General features: G+C 58.2%; 1 protein-coding gene across 3 annotated transcripts; it reads left to right on the plus strand.

The window, feature by feature from the left end:
• The first annotated feature begins 1,122 nt into the window (after positions 1–1,122).
• On the plus strand, positions 1,123–26,339 carry NOS3 (nitric oxide synthase 3). Of its 3 annotated transcripts, XM_063303181.1 has the most exons (26): positions 1,123–1,267; positions 3,115–3,217; positions 3,386–3,531; positions 5,434–5,596; positions 6,075–6,166; positions 6,253–6,394; positions 6,882–7,021; positions 7,450–7,624; positions 8,143–8,244; positions 8,920–9,114; positions 9,957–10,030; positions 10,272–10,416; positions 10,954–11,058; positions 13,699–13,766; positions 15,449–15,565; positions 16,578–16,752; positions 17,008–17,137; positions 17,627–17,705; positions 20,691–20,878; positions 21,406–21,575; positions 23,391–23,601; positions 23,739–23,826; positions 25,098–25,219; positions 25,300–25,448; positions 25,825–26,019; positions 26,163–26,339. In XM_063303181.1, the coding sequence occupies exons 1-26, from the start codon at positions 1,155–1,157 to the stop codon at positions 26,286–26,288; spliced, it is 3,513 nt and encodes a 1,170-aa protein (XP_063159251.1). In that variant the 5' UTR covers positions 1,123–1,154; the 3' UTR covers positions 26,289–26,339. The 3 variants fall into 3 exon arrangements, with proteins under 3 accessions (XP_063159251.1, XP_063159252.1, XP_063159253.1); XM_063303182.1 differs by lacking the exons at positions 21,406–21,575; positions 23,391–23,601; positions 23,739–23,826; ... (2 more) ...; positions 25,825–26,019; positions 26,163–26,339 and having other exon boundaries at positions 17,627–17,741; positions 20,691–20,778; XM_063303183.1 differs by lacking the exons at positions 13,699–13,766; positions 17,627–17,705; positions 20,691–20,878; ... (5 more) ...; positions 25,825–26,019; positions 26,163–26,339 and having other exon boundaries at positions 17,008–17,131.
• Positions 26,340–27,067: the final 728 nt, after the last annotated feature.

A 27,067-nucleotide genomic window follows, 5' to 3' on the forward strand; every position in this document is an offset into this window, starting at 1 on the left:
CCAAGGCTGGGGGCTGGGGAGGGCGCTCCAGAGGGGCAGGCCCTCCCCGGCACCAAGGCCTCCCTCTCTCATGGGGGAGAGGGTCGCCACCCAGCAGGTTCCCCCCAAGGCTGGGGACAAGGGGATCTGGCCTGTCCTTGCCCAGCCAGGGAGCCCTATCATTTTCCTTTTACACATAAATTAAACCCCACCGAGACAGCCAGCGCAAAGCAGTTAGCTAAACAGCCCTCACCTTGTTCAAGATTTCCACAGCCATCTTCCAAATCTCCTGTAACATCTCTGATTGGAAAAGCTCCCATGAAGTCAAGTGGTATCTGGACAACCATCATTCCAGAAGGTCTCTAAGGGCAGCTATTCTTACACCGCTTGACCATTTTAAGATTTCTCTGGCCTCTTGTAACGTGTCGGTTGTCTTTATCCCAGGTTTTAAGAGTGGCTGGGTAAGGTAAGGTTCATGTCTGGATGACCCGAGAGGCCACTCCAAGGGCCCTTTGATGGGCCAGCAGTCCCCACCTCCAGGGCGCTGGCCCAGCCCCACGACCCACTTGCCAACAAGCGTGGGGATTCCTGCCGATACAAGTGGGACCTCAGGAAGACGTGGGGGTGAACACTGCCCCCCCAGCAAGCCAGGCTTCATCTCCCCCAGCTGAAGCACCTGCTTTGCTCACGACACACATGGGGGAAGGCAGGCAAAGGGCCCCCACCTAACAGGCTGAGAACAGTTGCAGGAAAGACGGCAGGGATGCTGCCCCACCCGTTGCGTCCCAGGGTGACCGAGCCATTGGAGACCTCTGTGGCCCACAGAGACGCCAACCCCGTGGTTCCTGCCAAGCACACGGGGGGCTGTTCTGAGCCCCCTCCCCTCCCTCTCCTCTGGAAAGCAGCAGAGGAGGGGCTGTGTGGAGGCTTGGGACAGCCTGGGGGCAGGAAGAGGCAGGGACCAGGCTGGGAGGCCGAAGGGTGCCCGGGCCACCATGTGGGGTGGCCGTGCAAGCCTTGGTGCCGCCTGCAGCCGGGCAGGATCTGATCCGCCTCCCCCCCCCGCCACTTGCTCTCCTGCCCCCTCCCGCCCATCTTTCCTTGCAGTAGGAAAAGGCAGGATTTCCTGGCATTGCTCAAGAGCCACCCGCAGCTGGGAGTCGGAGAGCAGAGCCATGGGGAACTGGCCTGGGGGCCCTTCGCAGCCCCACGCCCGCGGGTGCAACCTACTGTGCTCTCGACACCGGGCTTCCACGTCGGAGGAGAGCGACCCTGTCCACAAGAGCAGGTCAGGGCGGGAGGAGGCCGCGGGTGGGTTGTGTCCAGAGGAGCAGGCCCAGGACTGGGAGCCCAGGCAGGCTTTGGGTCTCTCTGGGTGGGCAGACCCCCTGCCCCCACCTCTGCCCCGGGTGCTCAGAGGTGCTGCCCTCTGGCCGTGGGCCGGGCTGCTCTGCGAGAAAGGGAGCAAAGGCCACCCCACAGAGCTGCTCTGGGGGAGAGGGAGGGAGAGACCGATGAGGGCTGAGACCGGCTGGCGGGGGTCGAGCTCAAGCTGGGCTGTTCAGCAGCGGGAGGCCCTTCTTTGGCTCGCGTGTGACTGGGAATGACACCCCCCCCCACCGGCTGCTTCACACTGCTGAACTGCTGCCCCTGTGAAGAGGCCCGGTGGAGCTGCTAGAAGGCTGCATTTGGCAACCCAGGACGGGGTGGGGGTGCTGTCCTGACAAGCAGGAACCACACCGAGACGAGGAATAGGTCTCTAGTGTTTTATTACTGCTACAGTAGACAGAAAATCCTAACAAACTGAAGAAGCGTGGGAAAACCCAGACAGATAAACCCCAAAAGTCAAGGCGGGTCTGTTCTGTGTCTCTTTGAACGACAGCTCAAATTCTTGCTACTACTCATGCGTTTTCCCCCCCTGGATAGGGGCCCCCTCCTGCTCACCATCAGTGCTCATGACAGGTGCTCTCTGCTCCTTAGACGGCCTTCTGGGCTCTGGTGTCCAGCGCAGCCTCCTCATGCGCCCTTCACTCGTGCAGTGGCCACCTGGGCTGGTCCTGCCTGCAAGCTTGGCAGGGTCCCCCTCGACCAGGGGTTCGCTCCAATTGTGCCCAGAAAAGCCAACCTGCAACCCTGGAGGAGGGGGGTGAGTTCAGACCTAGATGCCCCCTCTGGTTTTGCCCAGGGTGGCAGGAATGTTTCTCCTGCAGGAAAGATACAGGTTTTACTTTTCAGCATTACTAAATAAAAATGGGGACTTGGCTTTTAACGAGCAGGCTGGCCAGCCTTCCCCAAACTGGTGCTCCTCAAGAGGGTGGCACCATGGCCCCATCGACTTGTGGGGAGCCCCACCCGTGTCCAGGCAGCAGGCCTGCTCCCTGGCTGCCCAGACCATTTATTCATGGCAGATGCAGAAGGCCACCAGCTCCAGGCCCCGTTCTCCTGCAGAAGGCCCCGATCTCCCTTCCATGCCTCTGCTCCCCCTCCCACTCCGGCCTGTTCTTCTGCTTCCTCCTCTCCCCAGACCTGGCGGGAGCTCAGCAGGGGGGCGGTGGCCATATCTCTTTCTCTGCCCTCAAGGGTGCCCCCCCCATTAGTGCCCCTTGCCCAAAAGAAGAAATGCCTCCCTCCCATGCAGTCCTCCTCGCCCAAGCGGCGGGGGCGGGAGTGGGGGTAGGTGCCACTGCTCAAGCCTGTGTCCGGGGACTGCCAGCTGCCCAGAGGAAGGTGCCCTGCTCTGCCTTCCTCAGCTGATGGCTTTCGAGCGCGGTCATTCTGAGCAGGCTGCCTGTCCTTGGCCAAGGAGGCCATGCCCCACCTACTCCTGGAGCACTCAGGGCCATGCGCCAGAGATGCTCCCCACCCTGGGAGAAGACTGAGCCCCCCCAGAAAGAGGAAGTGCCCTGGCTAGGGGCTCCTTGGCTCTCCAGTGACTCAGTTCCGGGTCTTCTTTGCCTGAACGCTCCAGGCCCCTCCACCCACCTTCATGCCAGCATGGCACCAAGCCCCTGATGCAGGCCCCGGAGGTGGAAGGCGAGCCGCCCAGGGTCTGGGTGGGGTAGCAGCTGTCCCCCCACCTTGGGAGGCTCAGCAGCACCAGGGGCTCATTGGACCGACCTGCCCTCATCTCCCCAGCTCGCCGGCCGAGCGCCCCGCAGACCCACCCCGGTATTCCAGGATCAAGAACTGGCAGACCGGCAGCATCCTGTATGACACGCTCGGCGCCCAGGCCAGACAGGTGCGGGTGCCTGCGGCGGTGGGAGGGGCCCAGTCAGAGGCAGGGAGGGCAGGTGGGGGCACCCGGAGCAGCTTCTTGGGCGGCATGCCAGCCCAACCCCGCGGGCAGAGAGGGGCTGAGGGCAGGCCTGTCCCCTTGCCTGCCACGGAGAGTCCCTCGCCCTTCCAGGAGGTGCCCTGCAATGGGAAGCGCTGCCTGGGCTCCGCCATGCTGCCCAAGCAGATGCTGGCCAGGCCGGAGGGGCCCCGCTCCAAGGAAGAGCTGCTCTCCCTGGCCCAGGAATTCATCACCCTCTACTACAGCAGCATGAAACGGTGAGTCGAGTCCATCTCCGCAGAGCCTTAGGCTGCCCCCTCCAGCCCCGCCACAGCCCTGCCGTCACCGGCCGCAGTCTGCCTCCTGGGCGGCGGCTTCACCCACAGAAATGGGGAGGGGGAGCACAGAAAGGATCTGCTGCCACCACTGGTGCTGGCGGTGGTGCCAACCAACTGTCCCCACTGCCAGGTTGACCTTGGGGCCTCACCCTCCTGTCCTTGCCCCACCAGGAGCTGGGAATCTCCCCTTCTGACAGGTCCTCAGCAGCACTGAGCAGGCAGGATCCGCGCACCCCAGTTCCCTGGGCAACACCCCGCCCTCTTTCTCTGCGCCTGCAGGACGGGGGGGGGGGGCAGAGCCGGCGGCCAGTCCTCATCCGGGAGGAGGCTGGAGAGCTCTCGGGGTGCAGAAGTCCCGGAGGGAAAGGCTGCATCCGCCCCCCACCCGGGAGCCTCCTCCCCAGGGCCGGTCCTAAGTGGCACAAGGCCCCCAAAGCCCGTGAACCTCAGCCCAGGGGGCAGGGAGGCCGCCCAGGTTTGGGCCCTCTGCTGTCCCAGGCCCCCCACCCCACTCGCTCGGCCCCGCCTGGAGCAGGAGTGCCTCAGGCCCCCACCTGCCTCTGCTGCTGCTGCTTTGTTCTGGGCCTCTTATCAGCAGCCCCCTCCCTCCCACAGCCGTTCTTCCGGCCTCGGATGTCACGCGTGGTCTTTCGGACCCCTCTCCTCCCCTTGCAAAAACATTCCAGCCTGGCTCTGAAAAATGTTATCGCTCTGAGAATGGAAACATAAATAAATAATAAAGGGCTCACAGCACAGAGCTCTCTGGCCCATCGTCCCTGCCCTGACCCGGGCAGCCAAGGCCTCTGGGGGAGGCCCAACTCCAGCCTCGTGGCCCGTCTGAACTTTACGATTGGACAAAGAGCCCCGAAGAAGGACAGGGCCAGGCTTTTGGCCTCTTCGTGTCCTGTGCCGCCAGGCTGTCCTTCCAAGTTAAGCCTGCCAGGACAGCCCCTTCCCCAGCCCCTGGCATTTGTCTTGGGGGACCCAGTGGCTTCTGAGCCTTGCCCCTTGAAGGAAGGAGGAGAGAGATCTCTCTGGGGAGGGAGCTTCCAAGCCCTTTGCCAATCCTGCAGCCAAGAAGATCCGCTTAGCCAGAGGCGCTTTGGCTCGAGGACACCACCACCCCCAGCCACCTTTCCCCAGCAGGCAGGAGAGCCTGGGTGTCTTCTTCTTGCCCAGCAGCTGGCAAGCCACTGGCACTTCCTCCCCCTGCAATGTCTAGGCCAGGATTTCTCGGCCCAGGAAGACCATTGGTTCAGGCTGGGAGTCCACGATGCCTGTGGCTGGGGGTGGCCACGAAGGGGCCAGGCAATTCTTTGTCTCCCCCAGAGGAGACGCTGCGGCCAATTTATTTCAAAGATCAGGCAAATCGTTCAGAGCCAGTCATCACAATGTCAGAGGAGGCCGAAAGAGCAGTTGGCCGGTGCGTGGGACTGAGCCAAGGCTCTTCCCTGACGGGCTTCCTCGGATCTCCTTGAGCGTTTCAGCCGCTTTCCCCACCTGGTTTGGGGCCTCCACGGCGGCTGCATGTTGTTCTCTGCACTCCCCCAGACGGCCAGCTCCTCTCTCCCTCCTGGCGGGGATGGGATCAGCTGGCTCAGTTGGCCTCCGGGACCCTGCCTTGGAAGGGGGGAGGTGCCAGCTCTCACCAGCCCCACACTGCCTGGCAGAGCCTGGATGGGTCCCGGCTCAGAGGAGAAGGGCATCCAGCCGGGGCTGCCCTTCCTCCTTGCGCCGAGGATGCAGAGGGTGCAGGGGAAGCCCTCCAAGCTAGGAGCCCCTGTAAGTTCCCAGGCAGGGATGGGCATCTGATGACCCAGCTTTTCTCCCCCTTCTCCTCAGCGCTGAGTCCCAGGCCCACCTGCAGCGTCTCCAGGAGGTGCAGCAGCAGATTGCAAACACCGGCTCCTACCAGCTGCTAGAAGCCGAGCTGGTCTTTGGAGCCAAGCACGCCTGGCGCAATGCCGCACGCTGCCTGGGCCGCATCCAGTGGAACAAGCTGCAGGTGCTGTGGGGGGCAGGCCTCACCTACTCTGCCTTGCCAGGGATCCCGCAGAGTGCAGGCAGAGCCACCCTGGGAACACCCTTGACTCCCACATTCCAGCCAGCAGGCAGTTCCAGATGGAGGCCTCAGGGGCAGCTCTGGGGGGTACCAGGCTCCGGGTTCCTGCCATCTTGCTCTTTCTGCCCCAGCCCTGCCAGAGACAGTCTCCCTCCCAGTTCCGCCTGCTTTTGTTTCTCTAGCAACCTCTCTCACGGGTCCCCAGCCTTTGGGGCAGTCCTGAAGGCTGTGGGGCATAGCCACTGCCCCACCCGTGCAGGCCCTCCCCCGCAGGCAACATCCAGGCCGGCACCCCCTGGCTGCCCACCTGGGCCTGCTTCTTCCTCCTTGGCAGCCCTGCCTCAAGAAAGGCGGGCAAGCAGGAAAGGCTGGCAAGGGCCGGGGTAGCCTCTGCGCCCACTTTGACCCTCATTTCCTACAGGTGTTTGATGCCCGGGACATCACCAGTGCCCAGGAAATGTTCAACTTCGTGTGCACCCACATCAACTACGCAACCAACCGTGGCAACCTCCGGTGAGCCCTGCGGGGTGGGCTGGGGGCCGCCAGTGGGAGGGTCCGTTGGCGAACCCTGAGGTCTCCCCCTCACTTCCTTCCGCCAGGTCCGCCATCACCATCTTTCCCACACGGGTGGCAGGCCGCGGGGACTTCCGCATCTGGAATCAGCAGCTCATCCGCTATGCGGGCTATCAGCAGCCCGATGGCACTGTCTTGGGAGACCCGGCCAACGTGGAGATCACCGAGGTGAGCAGCAGTCTATCACCCTGACGAGGCTCCACCCTCCAGGCCACTTGGGCTCTCTCACCCCCTGGAGCAGGCCTGGCACAGGGCATTGTGCTGCAGGGAATGAGTCCAGTGAAATACTTGAACCCACCCGGGAGAAAGGCCCCCGGCCCTGCCCTGCAGCTGTCCGTCCTCCCTCTGCCTTGTGCCCTGAGTGAATGGGGGTTCAGGGGAGCTCCCTGCTGGGCACCACCAAGGCCCAGGAAGGGGCTGGAGCCTCTAACCCCTCTCTGCAAAGGGGAGAGGCAGGTGGAATATGTGGAGCATCCTCACCCCCTCTTGGTCCCAATCCCTGCCTTTGACAAGACTGGCAACTTGGCCAGGGGGTCTCCCCCCAGTGGCCTGCATGGGGCCTCAGGATTCTGCTGCCGAAGCAGGTGAGGGGAGGGCTGGCCAGGAGACTCAGGGGACTCTTCCCCTTCCCTACTGCTGCCCTCTCCGCCCCCAGCTCTGCATCCAGTACGGCTGGCGACCCCCCTATGGCCGCTTTGACGTGCTCCCGCTGCTGCTGCAGGCTCCAGATGAGGACCCGGAGCTCTTCGTCCTGCCCGCCGAACTGGTGCTGGAGGTGCCCATCACCCACCCCACGTGAGTATGGCTGGGCTGCGGCTGTGTGCCAGGATGGGGCCGCAAAAGTGGCCGGGGGTCTCGGAGAGCCCTTTTAACAAGAGGATGTGGGACACGGACTTTTGGCGAGAGCCGACCCACCCAGACCAGTAGAGGGCTTGGCCCCCTTGCCAGCTCCCTCTAGAGCCATGGGGTGGAATCGCCCACTCCCCTTTGCACAGCTGGGGGGGCACGCTGGAGATGACCGGGCCGCAGCAGAGGGCAGCATTTGAGGAAAGCTGCTCAAGTGCTGGGGCCACAAAGGCTCTTCTGCCACTCGGTAGCTGTTACGCAAGAGAAGCTTCCGAGGGCTGGACGCGCCTCAGCAGGACCTCCCTCCCCCGTGGGGTGTGCTGGGAAGGACACTGGAAGGCCCCGCTCCTCAGCCGTTGCCCCTGCATCTGCCCTAGGCTGCCGTGGTTCAAGGACCTGGGCCTCCGCTGGTACGCTCTCCCAGCCGTGGCCAACATGCTGCTAGAGATTGGGGGCCTGGAGTTCCCGGCAGCCCCCTTCAGCGGCTGGTACGTGGGCTGCGAGATCGGGATGAGGAACTTCTGTGACACCCATCGCTACAACCTCCTGCAGGTAGGGAGCCCTCTGCTGCCCCTCTGGGCACCCCCCAAGGGGTGAAAGGGGCCACCTCTCAGGCCGCCTCCCCTCCCCCCCAGTTGGTTAGTCTTCTGAACGGGAATTGCTGCAGCTTGCAGGGCTGTCCAACCTCTCGGGATCAGGTGGTCTCTAATGGAAAATATGCAGCCACAGAGAGCTGGGGGGCACTTATACCTGCCTGGGGAGCCCCAAAGCTTTTCTGAGGCTGTGCTCCCCCCACAGCAAGGAGGAGAGGGAAAGAGCCTTCAGTGGCTGCCTTGTGAGGGTCTACAGGGTCCTGGCGCATCATCCCATCAGTGGCAGACACAGGTCTTCTGCTGCCACCCCACGCCCATCTCCCTCTGCCTGCAAAAGGCCGATTCTTCCCCAGCAAGTCACTCCAAAGAGCCCCCCGACCCTCTGTTCAGAGGCTGCCGGGCATCCCGGGCCTCATCCACAAATTCTGCTCCTGCTTCATTGGACCCCCCCACCCCCAACCACAGCATTTCTTGCAGGAGGTGGCCGAACAAATGGGGCTGGACACATGGACAACCTTGTCCCTCTGGAAGGACAAGGCGGCCGTGGAGGTGAACGTGGCTGTGCTGCACAGCTTCCAGGTGAGGGGGGGTTGCTGTTGGGGAGGAGGGATGCTGGACGAGCTATGGGGGGGCAGAGAGCCGGACAGTGGGGGGTGTGTGATCAGAGCGTGATAAACGGAGGGGCTGATTGACTGGAAAGCGGCTGCTGACATCCCTGAGCGAATCTGTGCTGCTGCCACCGGGTATGAGGTCCATTTCTGAACGGGAAGGGCATTTCTTTGCAAAGGGGGCAACAGACACAGAAACACACGACAGCGGAGGCATTTGGGCCTTTTACTGCATGCAGATATTTACAGCAGGTTTTTACCACAGGGCTAATACCACACAGTCCTGGTGTCAGGTTTCCTCGAGGTCTCCCTCCCAGTGACCCCCCCATCCCTCCTGCTTTCTCCCCCTTCTCTCCACCTCCCTCCCTCTTCTCTCCAGGGGCTGCTCAGGCCAGCAGAACAGCGGCCAGGCCAGGCCAGGCCACCAAGAAGCATATGCCACAGCTCCAGGGCAGGGAGCCTTTGCATCATCCTGGGGTTGGTCCTGCTGACCCAGCCCCAGTGGTTTTAGAAATCTGGCCGAGGAGCAGAACCATCCCCTCTCCTTTGATCCTTCGATCCTTCATGGCTCTGAAGAGGGAGGGGGCCTTGGGCAGCTCACTGGGCCCCGTTCTTCAGCCCTCTCTGAGCAGTGCCTTCTCTCCAGCTTGCCAAGGTGACTGTTGTGGACCACCACGCGGTGGCTGAATCCTTCATGAAGCACCTGGAGAATGAGCAGCGGATCCGAGGGGGGTGCCCAGCAGACTGGGTCTGGCTTGTGCCCCCCATCTCGGGCAGCCTCACCCCCATCTTCCACCAGGAGCTCGTGAACTACCAGCTCTCCCCTGGCTTCCGCTATCAGGTGGGCCCCTCCCGCCCTGGCCGCTAACGGGAGGGGGGCGCGCCTTCTTAATGTCACATGGCCCCTTTGGGGGTTTATGGCTGGCCTTTGGTCGTAAGCCACCCAGAGTCACATGGCTTGAGTTGGGCAGCAGTCTATGCCGGTTAATTAATTAAACATGCTGGGGAGCACCAGTGAGGGCCAGGGCCACACGCCTACCTTGGTTAGTTGTAACCTCGTTGGGGTTTTATGCCTGCACCACTTCTGCATGCCCAGGGCATTTGGACATGTTACGCTCAGCAGTCACTCCAATGGCAGGGAAGGGGGAAGAGGGGAAGGGGTTGCCCCAGCAGCTTAGAGAACATCTGAAAGACTCTTGTGGGGTAGAAAAAGAGAAGATCCCCATGAAAGAGAACAGATGGGTAGACCAGAAGCTGTTACGAAGGAAGGAAGGAGGAGGGAGGAGGTTGGAGGGAGGGGCCATGGCATCCTCCTTGGGTGGGGCCAGAATATCAGCATCACACTGGCCGCTTCTCTCTGCTTGCCTCAGTCCTCAGGGGCTTCCGAGGGGCGTTGACAGAAAGCCCCCTTTTCTCCAAACTCAGCGGCCCTTGACATTTGCCTTGCTTGAGCTGCTGACTTTCCCTGTTGGTCTCCCCAGACCTTTCCACGGGGCAGGGTTAACTTAAGAACCCCTGTGGCCTGAAGGGTATGTCCAAAGCAGGGTCACCTGCACACAAGGAGGCGGCCTGTCTCCTCCACAGCAAGCAGCAGCAGCCCCCCATCATCCCCGTGGAGAGCTGTCAGGGTCTTAGAGCTGACTTCTGCATTGTCACCCCTTAAGAGAGCTGCTGTCCCCACAGGCTGACCCCTGGAAATCCTACATCCCCAAAGGTACCACCATCACGCGCAAGAAGACCTTCAAGGAAATCGCCAAGTGAGCACTGCGGGGAGGGGAGCCGGCGTCCCTCAGAGGCGAGGCGGTACCTCCTGCAAGAGCCTCCAAAGCATGTGGTGCTCAGCTCACGCACAGAGCCCGGGGGCTGGGGAGGCCAAGCACAGGAGAGCGAGGCTGCCTTTTGGCCACTGGCCCAGCAGCCCCGAGCCACAGCGGCAGGCAGGCAGGCAGGAATCTTTGGGCCTTCTCCACCTGCAGCCCTTTTTCCTCGCCTCTGCAGCGCAGTCAAGATTTCAGCAAAGCTGATGGGCCACGTGATGGCACAGCGGGTCAAGGCCACCATCCTGTATGCCTCTGAGACAGGGAAGTCCAAGGCCTATGCCTTCAACCTGAGGGAGCTCTTCCAGTCAGCCTTCGCCCCCAAGGTAAGCCCACCATGGCTGCTCCCTCGTTTTGGGAAGCTGTGCAGGTGGATGTGTCGGGCCTCTCCATGCTCTGCGACCGGAGGGCTGTGGTCTAGGCTCAGGGAGCCCCTGGCGGGACAGGCGTCCCCTATCCCCCATTGGGGTTCCGCTTCCATAGCTGTGGGACAAGGGTGGGCTGGTGAGGGGGAGCCTGCGGAGAAGGCCCACGGCCAGGCGGCGTCGGTGTTTACAGAAATCGGCCTTTCCTGTCAAATGGTTAATCCTTTTTTTGAGTCTGAGTTCTGGGGTGGAGCCCCCTTCTTCTTACAGAGTGTGTCTGTAAATCTATAAGTGTCCATCTGCCTGGCTCAGGAGGGCATCCCTCTGGTGATGCCATCCAGGGAATAAGGAAAGAGAACAGGCCTCCCCCTCCCCAGCTGGGTTGCTTCATCTGAACCCTCAGCAGAAAGCAGCAAGTCTTCCCAGTTGGTGGGCCGGGGGGGGCATTTGTGTTTCCATCTTACTGTGCTTCCACATCTCTCCTGCACTCTTCCACAGGTGATGTGCCTTGATGAATACGATGTGGTTTCCCTGGAGCATGAGACTCTTGTTCTGGTGGTAACCAGCACATTTGGCAACGGAGACCCTCCTGAGAATGGAGAGGTAACGGCTGCTCCGTGCTGTTGGGGTGATCTCCCCCGTCCTCTCGCTCCGAGCCGAGAGAGAAGCGTGGGTTGTTGTTTATTCGTTTAGTTGCTTCCGACTCTTCGTGACTTCATGGATCAGCCCAGCCACAGCTTCCTGTCGGTCGTCAACACCCCCAGCTCCCCCAGGGACGAGTCTGCCACCTCTAGAATGTCATCCATCCACCTTGCCCTTGGTCGGCCCCTCTTCCTTTTGCCCTCCACTCTCCCCAGCTTCAGCATCTTCTCCCGGGTGTCCTGTCTTCTCATGATGTGGCCAAAGTACTTCAGTTCTGCCTTTAATATCACTCCCTCAAGTGAGCAGTCTGGCTTTATTTCCTGGAGGATGGACTGGTTTGATCTTCTTGCAGTCCAAGGCACTCTCAGAATTTTCCTCCAACACCACAGCTCAAAAGCATCTATCTTCCTTCTCTCAGCCTTCCTTATGGTCCAGCTCTCGCAGCCATATGTTACTGCGGGGAACACCGTTGCTTGAACTATGCGGGCCTTTGTTGTCAGTGTGATGTCTCTGCTCTTAACTATTTTATCGAGATTGGTCATTGCTCTTCTCCCAAGGATTAAGCGTCTTCTGATTTCCTGACTGCAGTCAGCATCTGCAGTAATCTTCGCACCTAGAAATACAAAGTCTTTCACTGCCTCTACATTTTCTCCCTCTATTTGCCGGTTATCGATCAAGCTGGTTGCCATAATCTTGGTTTTTTTGAGGTTTATCTGCAAGCCAGCTTTTGCACTTCCTTCTTTCACCTTCATCATAAAGCTCCTCAGTTCCTCCTCGCTTTCAGCCATCAAAGTGGTATCATCTGCATATCTGAGATTGTTAATGTTTCTTCCAGCGATTTTAACTCCAGCCTTGGATTCCCCCAAGCCCAGCATGTCGCATGATGTGTTCTGTGTACAAGTTGAATAGGTAGGGTGAGAGTATACAGCCCTGCTGTACTCCTTTCCCAATCTTAAACCAGTCCGTTGCTCCATGGTCTGTTCTTACTGTTGCTACTTGGTCGTTATACAGATTTCTCAGGAGGCAGACAAGATGACTTGGTATCCCCATACCACTAAGAACTTGCCACAATTTGTTATGGTCCACACAGTCAAAGGCTTTAGAATAGTCAATAAAACAGAAATAGATGTTTTTCTGAAACTCCCTGGCTTTTTCCATTATCCAGCGGATATTGGCAATTTGGTGCCTAGTTCCTCTGCCTTTTCTAAACCCAGCTTGTACATCTGGCAATTCTCGCTCCATGAATTGCTGAAGTCTACCTTGCAGGATCTTGAGCATTACCTTACTGGCATGTGAAATGAGTACCACTGTTCGATAGTTTGAACATTCTTTAGTGTTTCCCTTTTTTGGTATGGGGATGTAAGTTGATTTTTTCCAGTCTGATGGCCATTCTTGTGTTTTCCAAATTTGCTGGCGTATAGCATGCATTACCTTGACAGCATCATCTCACAAGATTTTGAACAGTTCAGCTGGGATGCCGTCGTCTCCTGCTGCCTTGTTATTAGCAATGCTTCTTAAGGCCCATTCAACCTCACTCTTCAGGATGTCTGGTTCTAGCTCACTGACCACACCGTCAAAGCTATCCCCGATATTGTTATCCTTCCTATACAGGTCTTCTGTATATTCTTGCCACCTTTTCTTGATCTCTTCTTCTTCTGCTAGGTCCTTGCCATCTTTGTTTTTGATCATACCCATTTTGGTCTGAAATTTACCTCCAATGTTTCTAATTTTCTGGAAGAGGTCTCTTGTCCTTCCTATTCTATTGTCTTCTTCCACTTCCGCGCATTGCTTGTTTAAAAATAATTCCTTATCTCTTCTGGCTAACCTCTGGAATTTTGCATTTAATTGGGCATATCTCCCCCTATCACTGTTGCCTTTTGCTTTCCTTCTTTCTTGGGCTACTTCTAGTGTCTCAGCAGACAGCCATTTTGCCTTCTTGGTTTTCTCTTTCTTTGGGATGTATTTTGTTGCCGCCTCCTGAACAATGCTGCGAACTTCTGTCCAGAGTTCTTCCGGGACCCTATCTACTAAGTCCAGTCCCTTAAATCGATTCTTCACCTCCACTGCATATTCCTTAGGAATATTAGTGAGCTCATATCTAGCTGATCTGTGGGTCTTCCCTAATCTCTTTAGTCTGATCCTAAATTGTGCAATAAGAAGTTCGTGATCGGAACTACAGTCAGCTCCAGGTCTGCTTTTGATCTCTTCTCTGCAGAAGAGAAGGTGGTCCTCTCTGGCTCTTTTTAACTTGCCAATTATCGTTCCCGAGATTGAGGTTTCTCACATGTATTTCTGCCAGGCTTAGAATACAAGTGGGTGTGATCCCATCAGGCCTCTTAGCAAGGGCAGCCTGGAATATGTTGAGCAGTAGCTGCCCCCCCCCCCCCAGCCTCTGATAAGGCTGCACCTTATTCCTTCTGCCACCTTCCCCAGGGGTGGTGGTGATGTGTCCAGAGGAGGTTGGCTGCTGGGCAAGGGCTGCTCCCTCTGGAAGGACCAAGTTTCACACCAGCCTCCTTCTGCAGAAAACCTAGGCTGGCTAGGGTCCTCCCTCCACAGAAGGAGACCCTGCGAGTCTGCCCCGTCTCCTTTTCTTTGCAGAGCTTTGCCAAGGCCTTGATGGAGATGTCCTGCCCTTATCTTGGAGCTGCCCAGCCGGAGCTTCAAAAGTAAGCCTTGCGATCTCCCCTGCCTGCCTCTCCGCCAATTCTCTCTTCTCCCAGTTAGGCCTTGAGGTCTTCTCTGAACCAGCGGCTGGCTCAGCTGCTGAAGCCTGGTGGAGATTCCGCCCGCTCAGGCCTTCTCAGCCATGGGAGCTGCAGCTTACGGCCCTTGTATGGGCAGGGAGGTCTCTACAGAAAAGGTCTTCAGAGGGTCTGGCTTGGAGCCTGGCTGTTGATTTAATCAGCATGTTTGAATAACTTTACATCATGTGAAGCCCCAGTGAAGAAGCATTCTGGAGAAGGGAGCAAGGGGGCATTTCCCCTGATGTGGCAAGGAAAGAATTGAGCTGTAGCCCTTTGTGGGCCTGAAGGAAGCCACAGGATCTCGCTGGCGGGGTGCCCTGTGAGTCAACCCACCCAGGATTGCATCAGGAAACATGAAAAGCCCCCATTCCATGTTGCAGCAGATCAGTGGCATTAGGGAAGCCTTCCTTCCCCAGAGGTGGTGGAAGCCCATCCACATTTATGGGGATTTGAAGTCCAACTCAACTGGGGGACACACAATTGGGAAGGTGGCCTCCTGCAGAGACCTGTGTTGTCATAACCTGCTTTCCGTAATGCTCCCTCCTTTTTCTTAAACATCTGGGGGAGCCCTCTAAGATGGCGTTCTTACTTTCCACCTTAGCTTAAGGCCAAAGCTACCTCCAAATGCTGGCACTCCCTGGGCCAGAAAAGGGATGCCGCTTTGGCCTCTCAGTCCCCCAGAAAGACTGAGCATCAGCAGCAATGCTCTAACCCAGTGTTTCTTAAACTTCTTTCTCTCAGGACCCCTTCCGCTTTTAAAAATTATGGAGGACCCCAAAAGAGCTTTTATCTGCATGGGTTATATCGATTGATATTTACTGCATTAAAAATTAAAATTGATGCATTCATAGAATATTTATTGGATCATGTAAAAGTAACAATATTAAACCCATTAGATATTAAAATGTGTCATGTTTTCATGAAAAACCCCAATTTTTTTAACAATAAAAAATGAGTAAAGTTTTAAATTTTTGCAAGTATCTTTAATATCTGGCAAATAATTTTGATTCTGTGGACCCGAGAGGGTCTTGGGGGACCCACAGGGGTCCTTGGATCACAGTAGAAAATGCTGCCCTAATGGAAGGTGGGATTCTTCTCTCTGGGCCTGGCCTCATTTACAGGGTCCTAATGTACGTGGCTAATTCCAAAGAATCCCCCCTGGACAGCGTTGCCCAGAGAAAATTCCCAAGAGGCTTGTTAGCACAGCCCCCTTCTCCCACCTCCCTTAGTTTTATTTTTACTTAGGGTAAGAAGAGTTACTAAGCACTCTGGTTGCAGTCCGGTTCATCCACCCCTCATCCCCAGCCAGTGCAGAAAGATCGGGTTAGCTTGGTGCAATCCTAACTCCAGACCGCATTCCAGCCTTTCCCTTTTCAAAGGCTCGGGTCTGCCCTGATCCACAGGAAGTGCCTCGCCTTCGCGCAGGTCCTGGGCCCAGGACACGCCCCCCATGGCTTGTGTGCCACAGGGGGAGGGGCCACAGGCAGCCTAGGGCTCAAAGAGGGCACAGAGGGCAGAGCCAACGGTCATGACTTCCAACTGTCGGAAAGGATGACGAAGGGCTCTGCACACACCCCCTCCACTCTCTGCGCTTCGTCCTCCAGGAGCTACAAGATGCGCTTCAACAGCATCTCACAGTCCGACCCATCGGTGGCCTTGTGGAAGAAGAAGCGCCGGGAGTCCAGCAACACGGACAGTGCCGGTGCCCTGGGAACGCTGAGGTGGGCTTCTGGGCAGTGGGGGGGGGGAGCCAGGTCCGGCCTCGGTCCTGCTGGGGGGCAAGGCTGGAGGGGCTTTCCACAGGGGATTTGGGGTTGCTGCCGCACCACATTTCAGGGGGCCCGCACAACCCTTCTCTCCCTCTGGCATCCCCTGGGTTCCAGAAAGGAGGGCGGAAAAGGGGGAGCATCTCCACCATCCTGGCGCGGGGGGGGGGGGGGTAGCTCCTGGGCCTTCTTGATCAGCGGAGCTTTGCTGGGAGAGTCAGGCCAGGGAGGCTTTCGCAGCAGTCCCACTCTTACAGGGGCCATGTAATTCCCAGCCATGTTTAGGTCCACCAATAATCAAAAGCATTCAAACAGCAGCAGAAAGGCCAAGTTAGTGCAAAATATTAATTTTACTCCCCTAATTAAATATTTTCCGGGCCAGCAAGTGGTTTCTCTGAATGAGAACTCTCTGAATAAGAATTTGGACTAGGGGTTCAAGACAAACGTTGGGTTATGGGGGCTGTCGTGGGCAGATCCTCTTGGTTTTCATTCTGGCTAAAGGGGGCATCGATTTATCCCACTCTGCCCTGGCAAAGGGGCCCTTCCCCGAAGGAGGTGGAAGGGCTGGGCCGCAATTGCCGTCTGGCCAGCTGGGCATCCCCGCCCCTTCCTGTGAAGGCTGCCCCCCTTTCAGCCCTGCAACCCCATCTTTCTCAGCCCACGCTTCTGGGGGAGCAGCCCCAGGCTCCCAGTCGACAAGGGCGGGGGGGGGGGCCACAGGGAGCCTTCACAGGGCAGCTGGGCCGGCAGCAACTGTTGCGCAGAAGCCGGGACCGCCGCCGCCTCGCCGCTGGAGTCCGGGTGGTCCACGGAATGGAGGGATTGGCCAGGCTTGGGGGGGCGGGGTGAGGCTGAGCCGGGATGCTGGCCCCCGGGGAGAGAGGCGCCCAGGCGCCGCGGGAGCTTTCTCCCCGGGCCTCCCGGAGGGGAGGAGCAGCTCCCGGACCCGCTGCCTGCCGGTCCCCAGGTTCTCCGTCTTCGGGCTGGGCTCCCGCGCCTACCCGCACTTCTGCGCCTTCGCCCGCGCCGTGGACACGCGCCTGGAGGAGCTGGGGGGCGAGCGGATCGTGCCCCTGGGCGAGGGGGACGAGCTCTGCGGCCAGGAAGAGGCTTTCCGCATCTGGGCCTCGAGCGTCTTCAAGGTGCGTGCGGGGGGCTGGCGCCGGCGGAGCCGACCACGCGCCTCGGCCGCTCTCCTGTTCGCGGCCGCAGAAGCGGCGCGCCCGCGGCTCCTGCTATCTATCCCCCTATTTCCTTGGGACGGGCGGGGCGTCACTGCCACCTGGTGGCCGGCTGGGGAGGGGCACGAGCCGTCCCCTGTCTCTTGCTCTGCCCAGGAGCTCCAGCTGCGGCGCGCCCCTTGCCTCTTCCCCTGATCTCCGGCCCCTTCCCCGCAGGCTGCCTGTGACACCTTTTGCGTGGAGTTGGATGCTGTGCCCACCGAGGTTTTCTCCAACCGCTGCAGCTGGAAGCGCAACCGGCACCGCCTCTTGGCCCACCCCGGTGCCGCGTTTGACCTCCTGGCAGGTACAAGGCCAGAGCACACTTCCCGTCCCTCCCTTCCAATGCAGCCTGGCGAATTGGCTCTCTTTTCTGGAGCAGCGGACACTTGGCCGAGCTCTTGCCCGCCCCTCCCCTGGTGGTGCTCGGCAGAATCCTAGATGCTCATTAACTCTGAAGGTTAATGGAAAGTGTTGAAGGTGGGGGGCAGGAGGAGGGAAACCAGGCAACTGTTTGGGGGGTTCTTAGGGGATCTCCCCCAAAGCTCCTGAAAACCCGATGCCAAACAGCACCCTGCTTGACGCCACCGGCGTCCCATGGCCGCCCCAGGGTCATGCCATGTCCACCTTCTCCACAAATGGTGCTGGAGGAGCTTTAGGGTGGCAGTCTCCGTGGGCAGGAGGTCCTTTGCTCCCCCCCCATGGACTCTGGCTGCAACATGGAAAGCCCTCTTGGGGGGGGCAGCACAACCCTCAGCCACCCCCCAAAATGTCTCTTTCACATACTCCCTGTCAGATCTGACCAAGATGCATAAGCGCAAAGTGGTTCCATGCTACGTCCTCTCTGTCAAGAACCTGCAGAGCTCGGATTCCAGGTGAGAGCCCTAGAAGGAACATGGCCCCCTCTGCAGGTACAGAAGGAGCGATGCCCACGTTGGCTTGGCAGAAGAATCACTTCTGAATGACATGTGCCCTGCCAGCCCCGCTTCACTCCTGGTTTCATCCCAAAATGGCTGAGCTAAACGCCATCAAGAGATTTCACCCAGCTCTCCTGCAACCCCAGAGTCGGGAGGGGCCTTCAAGGCCGTGAGTCCACCCCCCACCCCACTCAGGGCAGGAATCCAAATTAAGGCTCCCCAAGAGTGGCTGCCCACCCAGCATCCACTTCAACACAGTGCAGAGCCCTGGCACCTCTCTTGGTCATCAATTCAAACTCTTCTTACTTGGATCTTTGGAATCTGCCTTCCCGCAAGTTCAGGCTGTTCTTCCACCACCAGGATGCTGGGATGGTGGGGACCAGGCCTTGGCCTTCTTCTACGGCATCTGACAGGAACAGCCATATCCCCCTCCATCCGGTTTTCTCATGGCTGAACTGGGCGCTTGGTTTTTTGGGACTCCCTGATCATCTTTCTTGCCATCCCCTGAACTTGTTCCAGTCTCTTTTTTTTTTAAATGTGGTGCCAGACCTGGACCCTGTCCTTGAGACTAGGGCGTAACATCCCATGGCTAGAAACTGTGCTTCGACTGACAAAACGTAGAACTGCATTGGCTTTTTAAGCATCTCCATCACTCTTTGGGCTGTTTTAGCGTCCTTTGTTTAACTCAGCTCATTCTGACCCCAGAAAGGTCTATCCCAGCGTGTCTCAACCTTGGCCACTTGAAGATGGGCAGACTTCGACTCCCAGAGTTCTCCAGCCAGCAAAGCAAAGGAGCAAAGGAGTTGAAGTCCGCCCATCTTCAAGTGGCCAAGGTTGAAAAACACTGGTCCATGCTGTACTTCTAGGCCACCTGCCTACAACTCTTTGCTAGAGGCTTCCTTTTTGGTTTTCTGCGCTCCTCCAAGTCTTTTGAGTGCCTTAACTGTCTTCTTCTACTGTCTTGCCCGTTCCCCCCTTCTCTAATTATTCCCAATTCTGCTTTCCGTTTCCTAATCACCTTGGGCTCCTTTTCCCAAGAGTGTATCTTGTCATGGAATTTTCGTTCAAACATCTCTAAGTTTATGAAAATGTTTCTCCTTGAAGTCAACATTCTGTTTTTCAGCTGCACTCAGCTTCAGTTCCCTTACGCTCAGGAACTCCCGCATTACACAGCCCCCTTTCCCCAGTGTTCCTGCTGCTTCCAATTGCACAACAAAGCCTCCCTGCTGATGATGGTCAAGTCAAGGATAGGCAATCCTCTTGGCCTTCCTCCTCCTCCGAAAGAATGAAGCGGTCAGCAAGGCTAGTCCGGAACTTCCTGGACGGACCAGGCTCGGCGGCGTTTCTCTCCCAACAGATGTCAGGCGACCGTCTCCCTTCGTTGCAACTTGTGCCTCTTTGAAAGATCTGCAGTTTGCATGTCTTTTGGAAGGCACCATCCTCACCTTGACTGGTTGGGTAATAGTTGATGCCAGTATTGCTTTCATGGGTTCCTCTGCTTATTTTAACCCAGAAGCTCTCCATAGCATTGTCAAGTTCATTCATTTGGATTTCTGAACAGGAATGGATGCTTTTAATGTACCATGTAACTCCCCTTCCTTTTGCTTCTATTCCTTTTGAACAAATTCTTCCCTTCAGCTGTCATATTCCAGCCTTGGGAATCCTCTTACCAGGTTTGGTCATTTTTGATACCTTGTAGTAAGATTTCAAGCTCATCTTGAATCTAGTTCCGATGGATTGAACAGACATCCCATCATGCTCCCTAAGTTGACCCCCCATTGGGGCAAAGGCCGCACCTAACGGCTGCTTCATTAATGCTCATGAAGATAATTCTTTTTTACTTTCCTTTCTCTCTCCCCCTGCAAACTGTTGACGGTGCCTAGATCACATTGTCTTCTGGCTGCAAGCAGCTGGCAGGATGGACTCTAGGCCATGAATAATCATCAGCTGGATAGTCAGCTGTAATATTTTCCAGTAAGACCCCCAACTTTGCCATTCCAGTGGACAACTTTGGAGAGACTGTTAGGGGCTTTCTCACAAAATGGCAACCGTGGTGGGTGCAAAGTGTCTTAAAACATTGATTTGCTAGAAGGCAAACTGGGGAGGTTGCCCCCAAATCCTTGGAATGCCTCTCCAGTCCTCCCTTCCACCAAAATTTCCCCCTTTGTCTTTTCACTGGGCAGCAGAGCCATCTTCCAAGCACGGTAGTCTGGTCTGGTATCTGCTGGGCCTGGGCACCCTCTTGGAAACAAAGGTTAGGCTTGACTCTGGCTGGCATGTTGCTTTGTGGCATGCTAGCTCCCATTTTATTGTTTGTGGCTCAGGAAAACTTGAATCAGATGGGAAAGCAGCTTGATGGCTGGCTGGGGACCCAGGCTTGGCCGCTTGATCCTGCTAGACTGTCTTTGCCTGTGCCGGTGGGTTTCCTCTGCTCTCAGCCAAGGAAATGTCACCTCCGTGGAACCTTGGAGGAATTTCCATGGAAACCTCAATAATTCTGTACCAGCCCAGAGTCTAGGCAGCTCCAGCTCCTGCCTTTCTCCCTCGGGGGAGGCGGCCCCTCTGCCAGTCAGAGGGTCGGAGCGCAAGGGGAGGAAGACCAGGCAGGCGGATCTTTCCTGTGGCGCTTCTTCCTCACGGGAAGCTCAGCAGCAGTGAAAGGAAGGGCAGGGCTGGAGTGGGCTGCCTCCCCCCAGCCCTGCCACAGTCCATGCAGAGGCCTTGCCGAGGCCAACCTACCCGGCCCTTTGCTCCTGGTGAGGCATTGCGCAACAAACGTGCCAAGGGTGGGCTGCCCTTCCTGGCCTCCGCAGTTTTTCCGCAGCCACCGCCGTCTTGGAAACCCTCGCGCAACCCGGGCGAAGCGTGTTCCCCAGCCGTTTCAGAGGGTGGGTGGGCAAGGGCTGCACAGCACCTAACGGCTCGCCTGCCTTTCCCCACCAGTCGGGCCACGATCCTGGTGAGGCTGCAAACGGGAGACCAGCCAGAGCTGCAGTACCAGCCGGGCGACCACGTGAGCATCTTCCCCGCCAACCGAGCAGAACTGGTGGAGGCGCTGATGGGGCTGGTCCAGGACCCACCCCCTGCAGAGGAGCCTGTGGCTGTGGAGACCTTGCAGGCAGGCACAGAGGGTGAGGGCAAGGGGCAGCTCCCTGCTGATCGCTGAGGAGTGCTGACCCATAGGCCGTTGCCCGGGTTTGTGTGCTGAATACGAGCCTTCCCTGCATGCAAAGGTGGCAAGGAAAGGGTGGGATCTGGCACCACAGGTACACCCTGCCCTCCAGCAAGTGGCAGGAATCCCCCCCCCCCCGAAAGAGTGCCCTGGGGTGAAATCAAGCCAGTGGTGATGCCAGAAAATCCCACTTTGGGAGGTGAGCAAATGCCCTCTCGTTCACCCCCAGGAGGCCTGGCTTCTCCGGGGTTGGCTGGGGACGGGGGTGGGGTGGGGGGGAAGAGGCAGGTGCCGGATGGAGGCCAAAGCCTGGCTTGCCCTCAGTGGACTCATGGGCACGAATGCCTGCTGGACTGAACGGGGCAGGCCAGTTGAGCAGAGCCTCCCCACTTCCTTGCAGGCTGCGTTTTCTCTGCAGCTGCTCTCCCCCTGCTCCTGGCCCCCAAACTCAGTCTCACTCTGGCTGCTGATGCCTCTTTGCTCCAGGTGTGAAGCGCATGTGGGTCCCCCACAACTGCTTGCCACCCTGCACGCTGCGCCAGGCCCTGACCTACTTCCTGGACATCACCACCACCCCCAGCCCCCAGCTGCTCCAACTCCTGGCCACCCTGGCGGAAGACCGGGCCGAACAGGAGAAGCTACGGCGCCTCAGCCAGGTAGGCACCGCAGGTGTCCCCGTCCCGTGGGGGGAGCAGGCGCGTCCCTCCCTCTGGACCGGGCAGCAGTCCACAGACTTGGGCTGCTCGTAAGCAGAATTAGCCCCGCCTCACGCTGGGATGAGATGCATGAACCGTAGTTAGGCTTTGTTGTTCAGTTGTCAAGTCATGTCCGACCCTTCATGACCCCATGGACCACGGCACACCAGGCCTTCCTGTCCTCCACTGTCTCCTAGAGTTCACTCGAATTCATTCATTCATTCATTCATTCATTCATAAATAAATTCAGCCTGGGAGGCTGGAAAAGCATCCGCAAAGAAAGCCACAGCAAGCGGTTCCCAAGCAAAGCTACTTGGAGGTGTCCCTGCAGTCAGCGAGACCCCCACCCTGGAGGCTGTTCTAGTCATAAGCGCAGAGCGTGGCATTGGCATGTGGCTTGCAAACCTGGCAAGAATAAACCAGCTAAAAGACACCAAGGCAAAATGGATGCACCAGCAGGGAAAAGCAGAGGTGCCAGGCAAATGGCCAGCTTGGCCATTGATGCCACACCGTGTTCTGGCACAGACCCTGAAGAGATCAAAGTGGAAGTCCCTGGAGGCAACGTGGTAATTGAAATGGCTCCGTCAAGCACAAGCCTTGCCAGATTAACCTTACCCCATTTTTGGATTAGCCAGTGAGTGTCCTTGATGGATCAGCTTCAGAATTAGCATTTGACAGTATTTGACCAAGTGCCCCACGGTGTGCAGTCTGATTTGCCCCCTTATTAAGGACAGGCTGGATGGCATGGCCGTGACGTGGCTGTGCGGCTGGGTCGATTCAGGAAGGCCACGCTTAGGCAGGCTTGTTGCAGCCCTAGTGGCTGCCTTCACACAGCACATTGTGCCCCCCCAACTTGAGTTGCGGCTTGTCTCTGACACCCTAGCATGCTGCAAGAGCTCAGCCTGCTGGGTTGGGGTGGGCCAGTATGTTGCTCAGGGCCAGAAAACTAGCTAATTCTTTAAGTATCTTATGTGAACGAAGCCCACCCCCGAGGCTCTTTGGAGACCCAGGCTCTGGTTCCCTGCCGCTCAGGTGAAGAGGGCGCCCGAGCTCAGCGGCTGGGCTTGCGTGGCACCAGGGGCAGGCAATGGTTTGGTGTGGGCCCCCAGCACCACCGTTAGAGGAGTTTACACAGAGCTCCAGCCCAGATGTTTGGGCTGACCAGCCAAGAAGGCAGCTTCACCCTCCCTCCCTGCTGCCACCCACAGACTGAGTTCTAGGGCAGGCCAGGAAAGCAGGACTGATCTGGCAGTGCCATCTGCCCCAGTTACTCATTCACTCTGCCCCCCATGCTGGTCAGCCATGTGGAAAGGAGTGAGTAGTAGCGCCCCCCCCCCCCCAGTGCCCTCTCTAGCCCCTGCTCAGGCCATTACAAACAACAATAGGCAGGAAGAATGAGCTGGAAGGTGTCAAAGCAACAGGCGCAGCCGGCCCCCAGGGACAGTCGACAGCTGACCGGGTGCCTTGAAGGCAGCTGCACCTCCCACCCAGACGAGAAGCCCCTAGAACCCGCGTGGCTACCAGGCTTCACTTTATTTTAGGGGTCCAGAACGGCAGGGGAGGATCTTCTCTGGAGTTCTCCCTCGTTGTTGTTAGTACATTATCTCATACCAATTTTTTCCCCCTTTTCTCTCAGTAACCCACCCAGCAAGCTTGGGATACCACCTTAATTGAATACGTAATATGCACCCTATGTTAAAGTGACCCTTGCCCGTTTTCCCTGGTTCCACGCCTCTGTGCCTGTGCTGACTGCATGCCCACCCTTGTGCCTGGCAGGACTCCCTTCTCTACGAGGAGTGGAAATGGTTTCGCTGCCCCACGGTGGTGGAGCTGCTAGAGGAGTTCCCCTCGGTGGCGCTGCCCACCTCGCTGCTGCTCACCCAGCTGCCCTTGCTGCAGGCCCGCCAATACTCCATCAGCTCCGCGCCAGATGCCCACCCGGGAGAACTGCACCTCACCGTCGCGGTGCTGAACTACCACAGCCAGGGTGAGTGGGGCAGGTGGAAATCAGGGCACCCTGGAGGCCAACCAGGATTGGGGGGCTGGGCCCCACAGCCACGTGGCACACCTGGCACGTGGAGGGCAATTCCATGGGGCTCACGATGTTCCCATTTTGCCCCCCAGACGGAAAGGGCCCCATGCACTATGGGGTGTGTTCCACGTGGCTGTCCCAGCTGTCTCCTGGCAAGATGGTGCCAGCATTCGTGCGAAGGTAAAGGAGCCCCCAAGAGATGGGTACCAGGACTCTTGGATTCGCTCTCCTCCCACCCCCCAACACAGCCACGCATCCACGCTTGAGGGAAGCTGCGCTGCGACTCTCTCCAGTGAGGGGGGCTGGATTCTCTTTGAGACAGTTGCTCCCGGGCAGATACATTTCAGGATTTGGCCCACAGCTGAAGCAAACGCTGCAGTGATTTTGCGCATCGTCCCTTTCCTGGAGGAATTGGGCTGAAGCTGCAGTGACTCACTGGGTGGAGGAACGAAGGGCATTTGGGAAGTTTCAGACACAACCGGGTGGAAAGGCGTTTGTGAACTGAGATGTTTTCCCACACCCTTCTGGAAACCAGGCTACAGCCTTCCCAACCGCCTCGCTTCCAGATCTCCAGGGCAGGAGCTGGAGCACAGCCATCCAAACGTGCACTTCGGGGGCGACTTCATGCTGCCTTCCCTGCACAGGGCCCTCCAGATACCCTGGACACAGAACACTTAACCCCAGGCAGCACAGCGGTTGCGATCCAACACGTCAGACTGGAGAATTCAGCGCCACCCCGGCCCATAGGAGGGCAGAGGGTTTCCCCGTGGTTGAGCTCTTCTGGCTGCAGGGAGGGAGACAGGCAGCCTTGACCCCCACCCCCACTGCCCATTCTGCCACTGTGTCTTTCGCTGACTGAGTTAAACGTGTTGCATGAAGGCAGCTGCTGTGTTTCCACCAGGTTTGGAGCCTGCCAAGAGGCATGCTGGGCATGAGTGCATTAAGGGCTCCGGAATCCCTTTGGGCCCCAGGAGTGAAGAGAAGCTTCTTCCAAGGCCTCCCTGTTATCCCAAACGCTTTCCTTCCAATGGGAGAATCTGGGGGTTGATGAAGCCCCCAGAGCCTAAATAGTGCTGTAAAATGCAGTCTTAAAACAGAGCATTAAGAAGTCCTTACCCAGCACCCAGTCCCTTCTTGGCTGCAGAGCAATACACGCAGCCTCTTCCTCAAACCTGGGGAGCAAGTCCACAGAGCAAAAGGGGCTCTCCTGGGGATATCTGCTTACATTTGGGTGCCACATAGACCAGAGAGGGGTGCTGGCCCTTTGCTGCATGGAGGGAGCTTGCCCTCAGGAGGGATGGGGCGCCAAGGGGGCAGCCAGCCGACAGAAGAGAAGAGCTGCCATGAGCAACTTCTAAAGCGGGCCACAGCTCTTCCTGCCCTGTTCGGGTACCGCCCCTCCCCCCTCGGTATCCCACAGATAACTTGCTTCCTCTCTCGGCCCTACACAGCGCCCCAAACTTCCAGCTGCCGGAGGACCCCGTGGCTCCCTGCATCTTGGTGGGGCCCGGCACTGGCATTGCCCCCTTCCGGGGTTTCTGGCAGCAACGGCAGCACGATATCGAGACGAAAGGTGAGTTGAGGGTCCCTGGCCCAGGATGGGTTCGGTGAGCCGAGGAGCCCTTTTAGCCCTCTGACCTAATGTCCTTCCAGGCCTGTCCCCGGGCGAGATGACCTTGGTCTTTGGCTGCCGCAGCTCCCGCCATGACCACATCTACTGCCAGGAGATCCAGGAGGTGCAGGAGAGAGGGGCTCTGAGCCGCGTCCTTGCTGGCTTCTCCCGGGACCCGGATTACCCCAAGGTAGCCAAGCAGGAACCGTCAGCCCTCCGCTAGGGGCATCCATCTCCGCCTTGCCTTAGGGCCATCTGCACCCCAAGCAGCCTCTGCCAGCAAGGTGCAGCACAGAAACAGGTCCCTGGCAGGCTGAATCCCCACTGGAGGGGCTCAGAAACGTGTCCTTGGGGCTTCAGAAGCACACCTGGGGTGTACCCCCCCAAGTGACGCGCCTATGTCAGAAGACGACTGCCTGCTCCGATGCACGAGAGATTGAGCTCCTGGCTGGGCAGGGGCAGCACTCGAGCATGCAGCTTCCTCAATGGGCGGCTGCTGGCTTCGAGAACTCCCGGGTGGGTCTGCCACAGGCCGAGGCCCACCAGCTCTTTCTCTGCACCCCCAGACCTACGTTCAGGATCTGCTGCGGATGCAGCTGGCAGAGTACGTCTTCGAGGTCCTGAGCCAGCGAGAGGGCCACATGTATGTCTGCGGGGATGTCACCATGGCCACTGGCGTTCTGCAAACCATTCAGCAGATCCTGGCTAACCAAGGGAGGATGTCGCTGGTCGAGGCAGGCGACATGATCAGCGAACTCCGGGTAAGGGGTGGGTAAGGGGCAGGCAGGGTCACCCCCCTGGATGGGGAGAAGGGAGCTGCCACTCAGCCTTGACTTTGGGGACAGGAGGGCCCTTGCCCAGTTGCCTCACAGGCCGACCCACTTTCTGTCCTTGGGCCTCCCAGGATCAAAACCGCTACCATGAAGACATCTTCGGCCTGACCTTCCGCACGCAGGAAGTGGCATCGCGCATCCGAAGCCTGTCGTTCTCCAAGCAGGGCCGAAAAAGCTCCCTCGGCGTGGATCCCTGAGCTCTGGTGTCTTCTGACCCCCTTCTTCTCCCCCTCTTCTCAAGATTCCCATTAAAGCCTTCATTTTGACACATACCGTTCTTCTTTCCAGGGGTGGGAAGGCAGATCAGGGGCATGGGCTGTCTCAACAGGGTCTTTTTGGGGACAGGCTGGCAGACCCTCGTTTTTCTAATCAGAGCCTCCCAGGCCACTGATCTGCAGCTGATGCGCACGCAAAGCCTTGGCACTCAAGATGCAGCACCCCAGCAATGTGTTTCTGCCACAAGTTCACCCCAATCGCCCCCGGGGGGCAGCTGCAGAAAGCCAGGTTATTTGTGCGAACCTGCTGAAAGCCACCGTTACTAAGTGTATCTCGGTCTGTCTCCTGCTTTTCAGTGAGTTAATCTGCTTTGGAACAATCTGAGAGGCGACTGCAGGTGGAGGCCAAGCATACCTTGATTCAGAAGGAATTCTCAGGCAAAGTGCAGTGTACAGGACGCGGGGCAGAGACGGGGCAGGGCCTCCGGGGCTTCAAGGGGCAAGGAACCTCGCGAGACTTTCCACCCGCAACAGCGTCACAGAGCCCACAGGAACCGGCTCCACCACATGCCCCCCGGCCAAGGGAGACGGCCCACAGCCCTTTGCCTGCCCACCCAGCGCCTTGGTGACTAGAGGCCTCTTCCCCAAAGGGCGAAGTGGGGGGATTTCTTTGCCCCTGCTGCTTCTTCCCACCCCCACGGACAGCAACCGGGGCTCTTTGCTTGTCGTTTCTGTAAACGTTTATTGCCCCCAACTCTCCT

Source organism: Candoia aspera, chromosome 4, assembly GCF_035149785.1.
Source record: "Candoia aspera isolate rCanAsp1 chromosome 4, rCanAsp1.hap2, whole genome shotgun sequence".
Taxonomy (NCBI): domain Eukaryota; kingdom Metazoa; phylum Chordata; class Lepidosauria; order Squamata; family Boidae; genus Candoia; species Candoia aspera.